An 18,149-nucleotide genomic window follows, 5' to 3' on the forward strand; every position below is an offset into this window, starting at 1 on the left:
TATATATATTTAATTTGATACCGTTTTCTGAATGTCAAACTATATATCTTTTTAAATGAAAAAAATACAATGTCAAACTATATTCGCTAAAAGATACATTCCTACAAAAATAGAATATTTCTTAAGGCTTCATTTGTAAGTTTTAGGAGAGAGAAGGGGATGAGAAAGATTGGAAAAAAAATCTTTTAGTAATTTTATAGATGATGATAAAATAATATTTATAATTAATATATATATATTTTATATTTTAGAATATTATAGCAACTGAAAACGATTTAAAGAATTTAGCTAAATTTCTTAAAATCACCTTTTAATATTTTTTTTTTGAGATATTATATATAATGATTTTGTATGATGAAGAAAAACAAGAGATCATTTACGTTGTGAAAATATTTTTTTATTTTTATTTCATAAGATTTAAGTTAATTTTACTCATTGACAAGAAGATAATAAAATTTTGAAGTAAATAATTAATTTTCTCAATTTTTAAGAATTTAAAAGTGAGTAGTTAGTCTCTCATCTATTAAAAATATAAAAAATATTATATATATATAAGAATGATAATTTATATACTTAATATTTAGATTAAGTGACATCAAATATCATTCTAAAAGTTTAGCCATTACAAAAATAATAAATATTTTCACAAAATAAACAGTCTTTAAATTACCCAAAAAGCCTCTCCCCACTCAAAGTATTTCCTTCCATTTTCTCAATTTTTTTTCCTAACCCTCCACTTCCTCCTAAACGGCCAAATAGTCTAAAAATTAGACTTCCTAATTAAATAACAAAATAATATGTTAGAGGTGAGCAAGTGCCATTCAAACAAATTTGTCAATTTTTATTAATGTAGTTTAAAACTTTAATGCGTTGATTTAGAAAAACTTCAATTTAGGTCAAGTGATAAAATTCTAAATTGTAGAATTTAATCTAAAAGTAGAAATCTTTTGGGAATTGTTTTTAAAAATGACCCATGAACAACGTGAATTAACCAGCTAATCATAAGGTTGTGTTGGTTTTTTTTCTTCAAGAAAACTAAAATTCATTAAATTGATAATCAAGAATAAGTAAATATAATGTCTATTTTTCATTTTATTTGGGAATTAGTTGTTAAATGTTCTATTCTGAATATTTTGATTATTAGAGAATTTTTAATTGTAATGATTTATTTTAAAAAATTTATAATATTATTATTTTTGAATAATTTATTATTAATATCTTATTCTTTTATATAAATATGAAAGTTTTTTTAATCATTATCTCACTTGTTTAACCAACTTAATTATACGTGACATTCATTTTTAGTTGAAACATTCTCTATTTATATTTTAAGATAAAAAGTAAAAAAATTAACAATACACAAAAATATTTCAGAAACAAATAATAAATATCTCTTTTACATAGACCAATTAAATTTGATTGAATATCTAGATACCAAATTTGGTCATAACCGATCAAATTTTACCCGTAATCACCTCAAAATTATAACACATATTAGTATATGACAATATAGCTTACAAGAGACTTTGCAGAAGAGATTGTGAGAACTGGGAAGTTCTTATAATTGTTACGATTTTTCTTTTCTCAAAGAATAAGAAAAATTTGCTTTTGCACTTTAATTAGTACTAAAAATTGGCTATTCAACATGAATGTATAGTTAGGAGGTTGATGACATTTAAATTAATATTAAAAGTAAGCAAACTAATCAAAATGAATAAAGGACTATCATTCTTGGCGTGCAGTGTGCACATAGAGTTCATCCTCTTACCAATTTTGACTTTAATGGGTAAAATACTGATTTTGCAATATAGTATTTCCTCTCACATATATATGCAATTAAAGTTTCCATTCTTTTGTTTTTGTTTTCCTTTTTCTTTGTTATGTTCTCTCTTTTTTTTGTCAATAAAAATTTACTTTTCTAGCTTAAAAAAATGCAATTAAAGTTGTGTTCAGTCTTGTAAAATCGTCTAAGTCATTTGTTGATTTAATTTGCAAGATGCATTGCTTATTTTTGGACCATAGTATATTATTATTTACCATTACTAATCACGTAAATGGGAACTAACAATTAAAGTTTGGGAAAATTAATGTGGGTTTCTAATATTTTTTAATGATTTTAGATAAATATAAATGGGAGATTTTTTTATTTCAGCTCTGCAAAATGGTTCTCTCACATAGCCTTGTTTGATTGAGAGGGGAAAGAAAACAATACTAGCAAAACTCTTCATTTTGTGGATCATATATTCAAGATTTTATTTGCAGTCGAACTTTTCTTTTATACGTCATCTCACTATACTTGATTATTTGAAATATAAATATAAATGTCACTAGCCAAAAAATAAAAAATGTCACAGTGTTTCTTCTCCCACCTTAAATATTCTCAAATACACATTTAAATTGATTAATTCGAACATATAAAATACAATTTAAAATTAATAAATTCGAACAACATTTAAGAGTTTTTGAGAAGAATTGAGATGAGAAAATAAACTTTTAAAATATGAATATGTTTAAAATTTAGATAAAAAATTGAGTCAAAGAAAAAAAAAACAAGAAAATAGAAGTGAGAGTTAGAGGAACTAAACCTTAATTACTTAATAGAATATCATACATTATGCCATACAAAACAAACAAAACACAACTATAGTTTATATAGAAGCTTACACAGATTAATTACTTTATAAATACCCCATCTCTTATTCTACAAATGCAGCACAAGTGCTATAACTCTTCATTTCTCACCTCATCAGTCTCCTCCAAATCAACTATGCGGCTGGCGCTATATCGATATCGCCATCATCATCGTCGCCATCCTTCTCGCTTCGGCCGGAAAAGTGGTGGAATTTGGTTGCAGCCAAGTCATTTCCCATGAGGAACATAGGAAGACCAGATTCCATGGAACTTAAGACCACCATTTTGCAGCACAAAAATGTTCTAAAGAATATTAAAGTGTTTTGGTTGTAATGTGAACTAAATATGTTGACTCAAGATGAGGTCATGAGTCTTCCAAACCACCTTATTTATACACTAAAAATATTATATAAATTTACTGTGGTAAAAAAAATGACCTCGATTATATGTGGTTGAATAAATAAGTTGTTTTGTAATTATTTAGTTTCAACCATACGATAAAGATTGGATGATACAAATTTAAATTTTAAAATATAACTTAAAGCGAGAACAGTTCAATCTACCTCAAATGATCAAGATCACTACTATATCGATTAGTTACTTTATTAAATGTTATAGTTTAATCTCAATTTTCTCAAACCAATAGATATTCTTATATTCTAGCCAGAATTTTTTTTTAATTGTATTTCTTATTTTTATTTAAATGAAATGAAGTAAATTTACTTTTGTAAAATAAAAATAATGTAATGTAATCACCGCAATTAAGATAATTTTAATTATAAGATGACACTAAATCCAACAGTACAAGTATTTTTTTATTTGTCAAAAATATAAATTTATACATACATTCCATCACATTTTATTTATTACAAGGTAATTAAATTTTTATATTGGGGGTAAATACATAATTATTATTTTCATACTATACATGGGTCATTCATTTTTAATATATTATCAAGATCGTATGAAAGGCGTGTTTGCTTTCTTTGCTTTCTCTACCACGATTGAGGCACCTTTAATAGGTTTTGTTTTCTTGTGAAAACTAAAACATTATTTAAGAGTGCAAAGAAGGTAATGGATGAGTTGGTGATGTTTCTCTCCATACAATTTGACATGATGGACATAGATGGCCCATAACTTGAGCAAAGCTCATGGCTTCTTGTTGCACACCACATTCAACATGTGGTGTTACAAGTTTGCACACACGCTTTAGCTATATAGTCACATGCACATTATATATGACATGGATAATGATGTATACCAAGTATGTACTCAAAAGGTTAATGTAAATGCCAAAAGGGTTAAGTGTTTCAATTGGTATGTTTTGTCTTGGCCAAATGTGGCCTCTTGTGTAGAGGAAAAGGGTTACAACTATGCAATGCATGTGATTGTGACTGTACTTGTTTTATTTTCCTTGTGACTTTTCAAAATTCAAATAGGTAGATCAAACTCGGGTGCATATTTTCTATTATTATATAGTTCAAGTTTCATCTTAGTAAAATAAGGTTTATTTATAGTTTATGTTAAATCTAATCATTTCATCATTTTATACATTACCATCAAGTTGTTAAGTGTGTCAAAATCATATTAATTGTGATTTGGGTTCAAATTTGAAATTCTACTCTAAGTAAATTATACATTAATTTTATTATGTATTATAGTTGAGATTAATAACTTACTTTACACGTTTAAATTGATGAATTTAAATTTATATTTGAGAAGATAGAGAGAAGAAACCGTCTAATGTGTTTGTGCAAATCAGATTGGATTTAATGTGGGACATGTGTAGGTAGAACCCTATCATAAGGCCATTAAGCTAGGTTTTAATCCCAAAAATAGAGGCCCAAAGTGAACCTTTGTACACGGGCCATTACCAACGAACACACAAATTGTGACACAGTGCATACAGTTAGGAAAGGGGAGCAACTTTTGACACCCTCATTTTTTTCACTACACCTGAATATTTTGGATGTTTAATTTCCACACAACAAAAATTGTTCAGAAGAAATAAACTATTTTGTGGTAGGGCATTTATCCATAAAAATAAAAAGTATATTGAAAAGAAAATAGCCCTTATGTTATTTATTAGCTTTTTCTTAATTTAAATAATATTTTCAGAATAATATAATTAAATAGAGTAAATTAATTAATATGTTTTTTGGTAAAGAAAATTAATTAAAATTTACTTATACTTAAAACTTAATTTTTTGTTGCTTATCTTTGAGATAAATTATAAATCTTTAATATAATGGGACTTATTACATCATAGTTTGCCAAAAGGCATTTTCTAAATCATTTTAGAAAATGATGGTTTCTATCAAGGATCTCCATTGTAGGTGGTCTAGGGTGGAAAATCATTTTTAACTGTTCGATCTATACGTGCTTCGGAAGTGAATATTTGGTTTTGCAATAGAATTAATAAAACTACAGTAACTCACCATCATTTACTTACTTTTACCGTGAAACTATGCAAGAGTCAACAATGATTCAATTCATGAAGTCTCTTGCCCCCCTTAAATAAGGACATAGATCAAATTTTGAAGATCCCAACATAGAAAAAGGAAATAATAGAGCAAAAGTAGAAGCAACAAACACAGTTGTGTCCCAATTTCGTCACAAGTGAGAAATGAACATTAAAAAACAAACCATTTGGCATTTACATAAACATGAATCTATTCAAACTTCTTTATTCCTTTAAATTTTCCCTTGGGGATTTTGCTAAGCAAACCAGAATCCAGCTTCCTATAGTTATTTTGCATTTGATCAAGAACCTTGTACGCGAAGTTGTCGACCTGATCCTCATACCTTTCGTAGAGAACTGGGAGTGTGTGTGCAGCCACAAAACCTTAGGACATAACATAAAAAAGTTGTATCAATCAAATATGACTAAAAACAAGCGACTAGAACAAAAAATATCGTTGAATTTCTTAAAGGCATTATTATATGATTTATATCATCCATTTGAACCTTGATAGTTGCAATGCATAAAAATTACACACCCTTTATAGTTAATATGTTGTTTTAATAATCACCAGTATCCATCATACAAGCATGAAATACAATTTTTACAATTTCAACTATTCACTTATAAAGGGATGATATTTGTAGGATGATTGAAATTTCAAATATACTTTCCAAACTTCATTCTAACTTAATAATATATTAAGAAAACATTATGGTCAACACAAAAGAAGAGAAATCTCTTACCGATATACATGACAGTCATAAAATTGAACCAACTCCCAATCACTGAACCAGCCCATAAGCTTAGGACAACCTGGGGATGTTTTAAGCATTATCAGAACTTTAATCCATGTATTTTTCTTTGCTACAAATTATAAAAAGTACAATTCAAGGTATATAAACGGTTGAAAACAAGTAAAAGTAGACAATTTCCATGACCAATATCAATAACATGTCTAAGGTCGAAGCTAACAAAAATAAAAGGAATTGATTGAAAACAAGTATGGAAGCAAATACTAAGAAACTGAATAATTGTTTAAAGTAAAAATTATGTTTTAAGCATGAATATGGATTATAAATGACAATACCAAAGCAAGAAAACATCAGAGTAAACATACAAGAACAAATTGCTTCAAGGTTCCTCCACATGAAACATCTTGAAGAAACCTCAAACCACGGTTAACCTCAGTACCAACTGCAGTTGCAATATTTAGAAAGAGATCTTCGGGGAGAACCAAACGGGGAGCTTTAGACGGCTTCCTGCCACCACAGAGGAAAAAAACCATATTAAATCTGTAAAGTAAGTAGTATATTACATCTGTACCACTAACATTTCTGATCGAATGTGTGTCTGGTGTTCAACACAATACAAACACATATGATTACATTCAATTAATTCATTTTTTCAAATTATTACTGGAGTAGACGTGTCGGTGTTTGTTTCAGTGGTTGTGCACTTGTGCTTCATTTACGTAAAAATCAGGCAACAAAAAGAGAAATAAGGATGCTAGGAGAACCTGCTAAGCATGGTGGAAGCATTTGTCCAAAGAAACTGTACAAGCATGACAAGAACCAGGGCAAGGAATAAAAGAAATAGGAAATTATACTGAAGCCATTCAAAAAGCACCCATATAGCTGTTGCGGCGGTTAAAACGCTAGCAGATATCTTCTTGTTCCTCCACAACAACACATCAGCAGCTATGTCATTCAAAGGGAAAAAATAAAAGATTTAAAAGCTTATGCCAATATGATAGATTTTACAGGAGTTTGATAGGAATTGTCATACATTTTCCGCCCCCTAAAATATTGTACACAGGTTTCTGGCGTCCGAACAATCTATTGAACTGGAAGTTAATGGAGGTTGACTTCTCTTCTTCAAAGAACGATGCAAATTTTTGCTTCTCACCAAGTGTTTCCACAAAGGTGTTAAGAAGCTTTTCAGCTGTAATTTTCTCAGACATTGTTGGCGTAAATCTAACAATAAAAAGAACATTATAAGTGTTTGATGTAATGACTATCATGCCTAACACCATTGCAACATCAATAACCATTTATGGAAAAATCAACAAACATAAAGCAAATGTAAGAGATTCAAACATTATTTCCCTAAGTCACAACATAAGAGAATATCGTAAACATTAACAGTCAATATTTTCACAAACTTAGGTCCATTATAATTAAGTAAACACACACAACAGGCTGATTTTCATGATAAGAGAAAGAAAAATCAAGAAAAAAACCGGGTGAGCCCCTGATTCCTGTACCTGACCGGACTATGCAGAATCTTAATCAAATCTACATGCTTAATCAATATGATAACTTCACTTTCATTACACTAATTCCTTCATGTTAAACATGTTGTCCATTTTAAAATCACAAACCACAACCGTGAACACGAAAATTTAACTCCAAAAACTTGTCCCGGGTCAAAAGCTCAACACATCATTTTCAAAAATCTGTCTGCAACCACATTTTGTGGTTGCAACATCAAAGTTTTTGATGTCCCTCCAACTACGTTGAGATTGCATTAACCATATTTGACTACAATTTTCCGCAATATCAAGGATCCTATACGCAGCGAATGTCCATTTGCTTTTCTTTGTGTTAAAAAGAGAATGCAAAGTCAACTCAACCATGGAAAAACACTTTGTCAACTCAAATTCCATGTCCTTACATATATTTCAAGACTCAAGAAATCACAGAACACATAAAAGTGAAAAGGTATAAAAAAAAAATACTACCACCAATAATAATAATAATAATAAGATCTCTAGTCCAAAAGCAAAGTTGACGAACGAGGATCACTACTACCAAAAGAAGGGTAAAAAATTAAAAAATAAAATAAATTAAAAATTGGAAAGCAGAAAAGCAAAAGAGGTACCGCAAATTTATCTTTTTATCTCTTAACATTTTGAACTAAGAGGCTTAAAAGGAAGTGCATTTGACATATAATAACGGCAATGATCAAATTAACAAAGAAATTTAAACACAAACACCTAACTGAAAAGTAATTATGATAATTCAACAACTAATAGTGAAGAAAAAAATCACAAAAATAAAAAATGGAAGTGATGAAGTTAAGGAAATAGAAAATAGATAAAGTAAGAAGCATGAATAGATGGAAAAACACGAAATGAAAGAAATGAAGTGAATGGGTTTGATGCACAAACCAGAATGAGTCGAAGCCAAATAGCAATGAACTGAATTGACACAGAAGAGAGAAGCAAATATATTTTATTTTATTTTAGAATAAAGGAGTGGCAGAGTAGCCATTATTGCATTACTGTATTTGAGGAAAAAATAAAATAATAATATTTAATAATAATATTAAAATGGACTAAATATTCCACTTTTACCTCAAAGGAATCACACCAGACAGCAACTCTCCAAATTCATAACTTGGTAAACTATATTTTTAATTTGGATTAGGAGAAATATCTGAATTTAATGTTTACAGATTAAGAGAAGTAATTAAAATTTAATGAATGACACATCACAAATAAGATTATATTTAATAGTAAAAAATAAAAAAATATGCAGTGTCAAATATATGTGTTGAAATACCATTTTTCTATTGCAAAAATATTTAAAAGTGATTGAACAAAGACTTGAAGAAGTAGATCACGTAATAAATGAGGTATACCAAAACCCCCAAAATGAGAACACATGACACCAATCAGAGCCCTTGATACCTTATCCACCATAAAAAATCTAATCCAACCATCCATTTCCAACACCAACTTCCAAACACAAACCATACTCACTGTCACACAACAAAACATTCTAAACTAAATTCCAACTCCAAACTTGTCTTAATTACTACACTTTGATCAACAGAACAAACAAGAAGAGTTAGTGAGTGAGAATAGCTACATAGTTGATCATTAAATTCAATGGCTTCTACTCAATGTTTCTTGCACATCCCTGCACTTACTACTTCTACAACAAGTACCAAAGTCTCATCACAACACCAAGTTGTAAACACCAAGCCAAACCAGCTTCTTGTTTGCAAGGCATGGAAGCAAGTTGCAATCCATGAGGATGATGATAGTATAGTTTCTCGCCGGTTGGCTCTCACTGTGCTTTTTGGTTCTGCTGTTGTTGCCTCTAAGGTTTCACCAGCTGATGCAGCCTATGGTGAATCTGGTATTTTGCTTTCTCTCTTTTCTATAATCAATTTATATATTATTGGCAAGGTATGATCATTTATGTTTTACGAAAGTAACAATATGGGATTTATATTGTTTTAACACTTAAACTAAATTTTTACTTAAATCCTTACCTTTTTATTTCTCCGATACAATTATTTATGTTATATTAAATTAAGTATGTATGTAGTTCATTAAATTCAATAACTTTTTAGATTTATTATTAAGATCTAATTCGAACAGTGCACTGAGTTGACTATTCATGCTACTTTACATGTGAATGAATATAATGATATTGATTACGTGGATATTACCAAGTTTTTATAAGCTATATATATGTGCCAAACGATTGTAGAAAAATAAAATAATATAGATCGTTTAGAAGGTTTAATGATTGTTTTCTAAAGAATTAGTGTGAGAGACTTATTTTTGCAATATTTGATAGAGTTTCTAATTATAAGATGCTTTCAATTGCACTAGTCGTTGTTTAAAGTGAGCCAAAGGACTAATGATGTAAACATTATATAACTTCAAATATTAAATCGCAAAGTAAAAATTTAAGGACCTAAACAGAAACTATGTTAAACTTAAAAGACCTATGTGTTACAAAAGAAAAACATAAAAGACCAAGCTATTTATTTTCGTGAACCATAAAGGATATCGTGATGTATTTTTCCTATAAGGAACGCAGATAAATAAACGCACAAGAATAAAACTATTGGTTAAGGAGTTCAGTCAATTGTACGTAGGTCTTTCAGAGTAGAGTGACTGATGCTGTTATCTATTATGCAATGTAACGGATTAAGGTTACACAATACAAGATTTTATTTAAATACTACAATCACTTTGGTTTACAAATTTACCCTTGAACCATATCGTAAGAATGGCTTCGTTCCCTGCACTCTCAACCCTCTTAATTAATCATAACCCAACAAACAAATGGGCTAACTACTATGCCTGTTGAATTTTTAACTCTCGAGTCGAGTGTCTGCGCATTTATCGGTGAATATGAGTCATACTCAAGTAACACAACCGTGTTATATAAGCTCACAGTCTTTGGCTTTTAGATGAGATACTAATTAGCTTGATTCTATTTTTGAAACTCTAATACCATGTCAAGAATCAACTTAATTATTTTGAAGTTGTAAGGTGGAGGCCTAGATATGAAAATGATCTATTTGAGGCTTTGAGCAATTAGATATTAGTGATTTGAAAATGGGGAAAAAAAGTTGAACAATTTTGATTGGTTTTTTGGTTGCAGCCAATGTGTTTGGAAAACCAAAGACAAACACAGACTTCTTGCCATTCAATGGAGATGGATTCAAATTATCAGTTCCCTCAAAGTGGAACCCTAGCAAAGAGGTTGAATACAAAGGTCAGGTTCTTAGATATGAGGACAACTTTGATTCAACTAGCAATGTGGTTGTCACTGTCACTCCAACTGATAAGAAGTCCATTATTGACTATGGTTCACCTGAGGAGTTCCTCTCTCAGGTAAACTAGTATCAGTGTTTTTTTTTTGTTGATAAATTACCTGTGATTGTTTTCTTTTTATTTTGGACTAGGGACTCCTGGTAATTCAGAGTTTAGTCGGAATGTATATCGATTTTTTAAGACAATGACAACAATTGCTACTTGTTGGTTGAAAATCAAGACTTGATTTTCCCTCTTTGCAGGTGAATTATTTACTAGGAAAGCAGGCCTTCTTTGGCGAAACGCAAGCTGAGGTAAGTGTCTGATAAATGACAATTAAACACCTAAAATCACTGCTTATATGTTTCCTAACTGAGTATGAAATGAACTTCAAATCCTCAGGGTGGTTTCGATCCGAACGTTGTTGCAACAGCAAACATACTTGAAAGTTCAACACCTGTGATTGATGGAAAACAGTACTATGTTTTGTCAGTGTTGACAAGAACTGCTGATGGAGATGAAGGTGGCAAACATCAAATAATTAGAGCAACTGTGAAAGATGGAAAGTTATACATTTGCAAAGCTCAAGCTGGTGACAAAAGATGGTTTAAAGGAGCAAGAAGATTTGTTGAGAGCACAGCAAATTCATTCAGTGTTGCTTAAAAACTATAATTAATAGAAGGTTATAAATTATAATTAACTTATATATGTGCTTGCATGTAAATCAACTTCATGTGCTATTATAATATGTATGTTTTGAGATTGTGTAGAATCCCTTTTGTATAAAAGTTTCATTAAGGGAATGTGAATACTTAATCAATCTGAACATGTGAGTCCAAACTTAACAAGCCCATCATCAATTTGATTAGGAAAATTTTACTTGTATCTCACACTTATTATCATACATTTTATACAAACTATCTATTTTACTTTTTTTTTTCTCTACCATATTGAATTCAATTTGTGTTTTCAAATTTTACTGTACACAAATGTATTTTTGTGTATATTTCATGTTTTCTGTGTATTTTATAAAATTTGAACTTTATATATTGTAAAACTTGTAATACATGTTTTAGTAGACTTATGTTGAATTCAATAAAATAGAAACAAATTATTATTATTTTTTTAAATAAATTAAATAATTGTATAAAATGTAAGATAGGAGGAGTATGGGTAGGGTTCATGGTAAAATTTTCTTTGAGTAGTCTTGTCAACACATGAGCCCAAAGGAATTGACCACCGTGTAACTAGAAAGCTTGAATTTCCTTGATCAGACTGACACAGGTAAATTATAACCGGAAGTTGGGGATACCTTTGTATCAAGAATCAAAAAATTATTACAAAGTAATTAGTAACATTGAATGAAAATAGGGTTATAAGTTTTCTTTGCAATTTATGTTCATAACAATTTCTTACATACTAAGTAACCTTGATTTCAAAAGCTTTTTTATTTGATAAAATTTTACATTTTTTTATTATTCAGTCCGTACGATTTTCTACTGCGTTAATATATATATTAACTATGAACATAATTTTATTTTAAATATTTTTCTTTGATCTCCCTTTTATATATAGTATAGATAAATACATAGTATAAATAATTAATGTCACTCAAATTTTTTGAATGAAAATATTAACTAATAGTGATATATTTAATATATTTTATAATAAATGTCGTTTAAAATTTTTTGTACGTATTCAAAAGTATAATAATTAAAAAGAATTATTTTATTAAATTATTTATCTTAATTATTAATAGTTTTTTTATTAATAAAAATATAATAATATTTAAAAAATTATATATATAGTAAACATTAATATTTATTTTAAGATAAAATTGTTTATATTAAAGTAATATTAATTGTGAATAGTAAGAGTAGTATACAATAGTTGAAAATGTGGACACGATTCCCATTTTCTGTACCTACCAACATAGATATGTGCCTTAATTACCCAGCTTATATTTAACAACATTGTTTAGACGTGGAAGATTATTAATAATGAATGAAGTTTCGTATACAAGAAGAAGTAAGAAAGCAAAGGCGTGATGGTTTAAGAATCAATGAAGGAAGGTATATACCAATCCAATTATCTAGTAAAAATTAAAATAAAATACAAATTTTTAAACATTATTATTTTTATATATTTTATTTTAGAATAATTAAATGCAATCAATTGTTAAATAAAAATAATAATTTTCACATTATTTAGAAATGTAACTAGAATAAAAATATATAAAAATATTAATATTAAATAAGTCAAAAATAATTATTACTTTAAAATAAAATACAAACAAAATAAATGATATATCGATTTTATTTTTTAATCAAATGCACCGACCATCTTTTAGCTGGTTTATATTTCTTTCAATTTCAACGAAAAAAATTTGAAATATTTTATTTATTTATAATAGTGATGAATAGTAAGAAAAAGGGTGATGATTGTCATTTTACAATAAGTGGGGAGGAAGGTTAGTTAAAAAGCTAAAAAGAAAAGGCGAGAAAAAAAAAGAGAAATCCAGTAGAATAATAAGAAATAATTTATGAATGAATTTGTACAAAAAATAAAATGAAAATAAGATATACATATACATATACATATACATATACATATGTGAATATAATAAAAACATATAGTATATCTATATATCATTGGAGAAACAAAGAGAAGGTTTGGGATTTTCAGCGTGGGTGGTTTTTGTAACTGAACAAAAACGAAGGTGAAGAGCAACAAGAAGAAGACGAAGAAGAATGAATCGGCGGTGTTGAACTCACTCACGATCGCACATCAAACTTCGGTTCCGATCATTTCTCTCTTTCTTCGGTAATAAGTCGGTGGATTTTCACTTTCTCTTTATCTTTTATTGGATCTGCAAATTCTGATACCGATTCTTTTGTCTTATCAGTTTTCACTTATTCTCGATAATATTAGATGAGCTTTTGTTTGTTTCATTACAAAATGCATAGTTAATTTTTTATTTGTAAATTTTTAGTTTAGCTTTACTTTTTAGATGATGATTATTTTGATTTCTGATAAGCCTTTGTTATATGCATCATGAAACCTCTATTGAAATTAAATTGGTTGAAAGAAACATTGTGCTTTAAAGCAACATAGCTTGGATGATTAGTTAATTACTGCATTTTTATTTATTTATTTATTTATGTATTTAGTTATTGTGCTTATTTGCTGTTTAAGTTTGATGAATCTGTTCGATGTTTTAGCTTTATTATTCAGGGATTAATTTAGTTGTACTCGTTGTTGTTGTTGTTGTTTTTATTGTTCTGATTGTTTGATTATTTACTATGCAGACGTTTTGTTACTTTTGGGGTTTTTTCAGTGACCTTTTCTTGGTTATATGCTTGATTGTGTTGTTTTTCTGACTGTTGCTGAGATTAATTATATATGGGCTGAGTTGAACTTTTCATGGGAGGTGTGGACGATGAAGAACCAGCTTTGAAACGTATGAAGGTTTCCTCTAAAGGATTAGTTAACTTGTCCAACGGATCGTCTTCTGTAGAGCCTGTTGGAGGTTACTTCGCTGACTCCATGGCTCGACCACTACCGTCCGAAGGGGACGAACAAGTTGTCGGTTCCAAAGGGGTTATAAAGAGAGAGGAATTTGTTAGGATAATTGCAAAGGCTTTGTATTCTCTTGGTTATAGAAAGAGTGGAGCGCGTCTAGAGGAGGAGTCTGGAATACCTTTACACTCACCTGGGGTGAATCTGTTTATGCAACAAGTGCTCGATGGAAATTGGGATGAAAGTGTAGCTACATTGCATAAAATTGGTCTGACGGATGAAAACATTGTCAGATCAGCCTCATGTTTAATATTGGAACAGAAATTCTTTGAACTTCTAAACGGGGAAAAGGTTATGGAAGCATTGAAGACCTTGAGGGAGGAGATTGCTCCACTATGCAGTTATAGTAGTAGAATTCGGGAACTTTCTTCCTGCTTAGTGTCTCCATCTCCTAAGCAAGATATTGTAAAGGTTAGATCTCGGTCAAAGCTTCTCGAGGAATTGCAGAAACTGCTTCCTCCAACAGTGATGATACCCGAAAAGAGGTTGGAACATCTGGTTGAACAAGCCCTTACCTTGCAACGAGAGGCTTGCCCATTTCACAACTCATTGGAAAAGATGTCATTATATTCAGATCATCATTGTGGAAAAGATCTGATACCTTCTAGAACAGTACAGGTTAGATAATGATGTCTAATAGACGCTGTTGAATAATATCTTTTTATGTGACCTCTATTCTTCTTAATAGATGTTAAGAAATTGATATATTTATTGTTGGCTGACTTGTTGTATTGTTTGGTGAGACCATTGTATGCTTTTGCATCATTGTTATTATGTTTGTTCTTTCTTTATTTTGAAGTTAACGTTGTGATTTTGTCATGTACTAGATTTTGTGGATACTTAACTGCGGCATCTTGCAAATGGATGTGATTATTATTTTGACCTGGGATTTTTATTTTTTGGGTTATGTCTTTGTATAGAAGGAATGTTAATGAAGAATGAGATTTATCCAATCCAATAACTCTGTGTTGGTGATTTCCAATTATGATAGATTTTGGAAAAGACTAGGTAAATTATTAGTGATATAACTAGACAAAATCTTCTATTGGATGAAATGATAGTCTATGTGCATGTACTTGGTATCTCGCGAAAGATTAGGTTGAACTACTCACTTGGAAAAGTTGCATCTATTTTGCTTTTCCAAATCTCAATTCTTGCAGTAACTTTTCAGTCACAATAATGTCACATTTTTCTAATTCAATGGTTTGATATTTTTCTTTTGCGCTTGATCCAACAATACCATCTTCTTACCATTTGAGAGTGTTGAGTTTCTTCCAATAAGAACTCAATAACTTCAAGTAGAAATTCTAGAGAATGCCTTTTGAAGTATAGTTTTGTCTTCCTGTTCAACCTTTTTTGCTACTTATTTTAATACAACGACCTTCTTGCCATTTATTTCGATATAGCTTGAGTGGTATCTATATCCTGATACTATTTTCTTTTCCTTCTAATATTGTAACAGATATTAGAAACACATGATGATGAAGTCTGGTTTGTACAATTTTCACATAATGGGCAATATTTAGCTTCAGCATCAAATGATCAAACTGCTATCATCTGGGAGGTAATATCTGATTTTGATCTGAGAATTTTTATTTGTTTTCTCTGTTCTCTTTTTTCTTTCTTTCTGTTAACTCATCAAATGATTTTTGAGTTCCAATTCCAAATCCTAGTTGCCATTTTTTTTCCTTCAAATCACAGCCACATGCCCTCACTCATCAATGCACAAAAATTGCACACTTGTGCGTAACGCGCATGTAGAGTATGGCTTAATCCTACAACATTGGGTTTTGAATTTTAATTTTTTGTCTTCTTTTAAAAGGTTGGTGTTACTGGGCTGTCTGTAAAGCATAGATTATCTGGTCATCAGAAACCCATTTCTTCTGTTTCATGGAGTCCTAATGACGAAGAGCTCCTCACATGTGGAGTGGAGGAATCTATTAGGCGTTGGGATGTCTCTACTGGTAAGTGTCTCCAAATTTATGAAAAAGCTGGTGCTGGCCTAGTCTCCTGTACATGGTTTCCAAGTGGGAAACATATACTTTCTGGCTTAAGTGATAAGAGCATTTGCATGTGGGAATTAGATGGGAAAGAAGTGGAGTCTTGGAAAGGACAAAAATCCCTCAAGATTTCTGATTTGGATATAACAGATGACGGGGAAGAGATTTTAAGTATTTGTAAAACCAATACAGTGCTGTTGTTCAATAGGGAGACAAAGGATGAGAGATATATTGAAGAACATCAGACAATAACCTCTTTTTCTTTATCAAAGGATAATAAATTCTTGTTGGTTAATCTTTTGAATCAAGAAATACATCTATGGAATATTGAAGGTGATCCTAAGCTAGTTGGCAAGTACAAAGGTCATAGGCGTGCTAGGTTTGTTATAAGGTCTTGCTTTGGCGGACTTAAGCAAGCTTTCATTGCTAGTGGAAGTGAGGATTCGCAGGTATGGATCTCTATTCATCGATAAGAATGAACAAAATCATTTGAAGGATAATATCTTATAATTTGCTAAATAATTTTCTTTCACTGCTTGTATGTTTATGTCTTATATCATAAAAAACAAAGGTTTTCAAATTGGATAATTTGATCATGGGAGATTTGATGCAGGCTACAAAGGGTCATTAATTTATTTGTCAAATAAGACCTTGAAATGGTGCTTTGTGATTTGATTAATATACTGGATGTCAAGATGTTAGTAGAATAAATTCAACTAATGTGTTAGGTCTTGCAGGCTTCTGTAATATTTATTCCAGTTTATATGGATTAAACTAGGAGCATCTTGGTAATTTCACAATGCTGCTTGATATGATATATAGTCGAATGAATTGATGTTCCCTTTTTATTCTTTTAATGGCCTTTAGTAGAAACTTAGCAGTCACGAGTCTTCTTTCATTTGGATGTAAAACAATTCCATACAGCAATTTACTCCATAGCTTAGTTGTGGACCATTATTAAAACTTGAGTTCAATCACGTTCCATCTTTTTAGGTTTACATATGGCACAGAAGCTCAGGAGAGCCAATAGAGGCATTGCCTGGTCATTCAGGAGCTGTTAATTGTGTGAGCTGGAATCCAGCTAATCCTCACATGTTAGCCTCTGCCAGCGACGACCGGACAATTCGGATATGGGGTCTTAATAGTCTGAATAGAAAGTACCAAAATGCGCACAGCAATGGCGTCCATTACTGCAATGGAGGAACTTAGATGGCAAACTCATTTTCAATTGATTTATCTTTTTGTTATCATTGCAATTGTGTAAATACCATTACTATCATCAAAAGTAGACATTCATATCAAAACATGCATGTGACATTTCACAAATTTCATAATAAATTGTTGTTTCATTCATAAGTTTTATCTTTTTGTTGGGTGCAGGGGGGACATGAGTTCAATTTTTTTAAATAACCAAAGTTTGCTGTTAGTGTGTTAGTGAATGAACATCAAACCCAATATTTTATAACTCCCAATCTCTAAGTCCCTAGCCGAATACCATCCAAGTCACCCTATAACTCTCGAGACATCAATTTAACGAATCATGTATATACTGGAGTGTAGGGTGGTATTTTACCTCTCAACCAAGAACTTGCTTACAGTTCAGGGGGAGGTTGGGATGGGGTGCAGGTGTGTTGTCATGCCTACAACCAAGTGGATTAGGCTCATGGAACTAATTCTGTGTAGTTTTACTTTGTTTGCCAAGTTTCTTTTCGATCCTAGCATGCATGTGATCAATTTCTTTTTGTCGTAGAGATCACAGATTCCTGTGCCCATTTCACATGCTTCATTAGTCCTACTGTATTTAACAAGCATCTATAATATTCGGTGCATAACTCAAAAAAGTTGTTTTTTACGGCTAAAATATTTATTATCTGCTTAATATATTATTGGTATACACTGTACTTCCTTTCTGTTG

General features: G+C 30.3%; 3 protein-coding genes across 4 annotated transcripts; 2 read left to right on the forward strand and 1 right to left on the reverse strand.

Annotated features, from left to right (window-relative positions):
* Positions 1-5,103: 5,103 nt before the first annotated feature.
* Positions 5,104-8,592, reverse strand: LOC101514857 (reticulon-like protein B8). Of its 2 annotated transcripts, none has more exons than XM_004491221.4 (6): positions 8,451-8,592; positions 6,881-7,068; positions 6,612-6,792; positions 6,213-6,354; positions 5,839-5,908; positions 5,104-5,476 (listed from the first exon to the last, which is right to left on the reverse strand). In XM_004491221.4, the coding sequence occupies exons 2-6, from the start codon at positions 7,053-7,055 to the stop codon at positions 5,304-5,306; spliced, it is 741 nt and encodes a 246-aa protein (XP_004491278.1). In that variant the 5' UTR covers positions 7,056-7,068; positions 8,451-8,592; the 3' UTR covers positions 5,104-5,303. The 2 variants fall into 2 exon arrangements, with proteins under 2 accessions (XP_004491278.1, XP_004491277.1); XM_004491220.4 differs by lacking the exon at positions 8,451-8,592 and adding an exon at positions 8,265-8,401.
* A 257-nt stretch (positions 8,593-8,849) lies between these two features.
* Positions 8,850-11,540, forward strand: LOC101515625 (oxygen-evolving enhancer protein 2, chloroplastic-like). Its single transcript, XM_004491222.4, has 4 exons — positions 8,850-9,240; positions 10,504-10,736; positions 10,919-10,969; positions 11,058-11,540. The coding sequence occupies exons 1-4, from the start codon at positions 8,988-8,990 to the stop codon at positions 11,316-11,318; spliced, it is 798 nt and encodes a 265-aa protein (XP_004491279.1). The 5' UTR covers positions 8,850-8,987; the 3' UTR covers positions 11,319-11,540.
* Positions 11,541-13,308: 1,768 nt separating this feature from the next.
* On the forward strand, positions 13,309-17,590 carry LOC101488380 (WD repeat-containing protein 26 homolog). Its single transcript, XM_004491223.4, has 5 exons — positions 13,309-13,478; positions 13,964-14,852; positions 15,697-15,798; positions 16,057-16,683; positions 17,228-17,590. Exons 2-5 carry the CDS (start codon positions 14,079-14,081, stop codon positions 17,441-17,443), a joined length of 1,719 nt encoding a protein of 572 aa, XP_004491280.1. The 5' UTR covers positions 13,309-13,478; positions 13,964-14,078; the 3' UTR covers positions 17,444-17,590.
* The last annotated feature ends 559 nt before the right edge of the window (positions 17,591-18,149 follow it).

The sequence above is a fragment of the Cicer arietinum genome, chromosome 2, assembly GCF_000331145.2.
Source record: "Cicer arietinum cultivar CDC Frontier isolate Library 1 chromosome 2, Cicar.CDCFrontier_v2.0, whole genome shotgun sequence".
Classification (NCBI taxonomy): Eukaryota; Viridiplantae; Streptophyta; class Magnoliopsida; order Fabales; family Fabaceae; genus Cicer; species Cicer arietinum.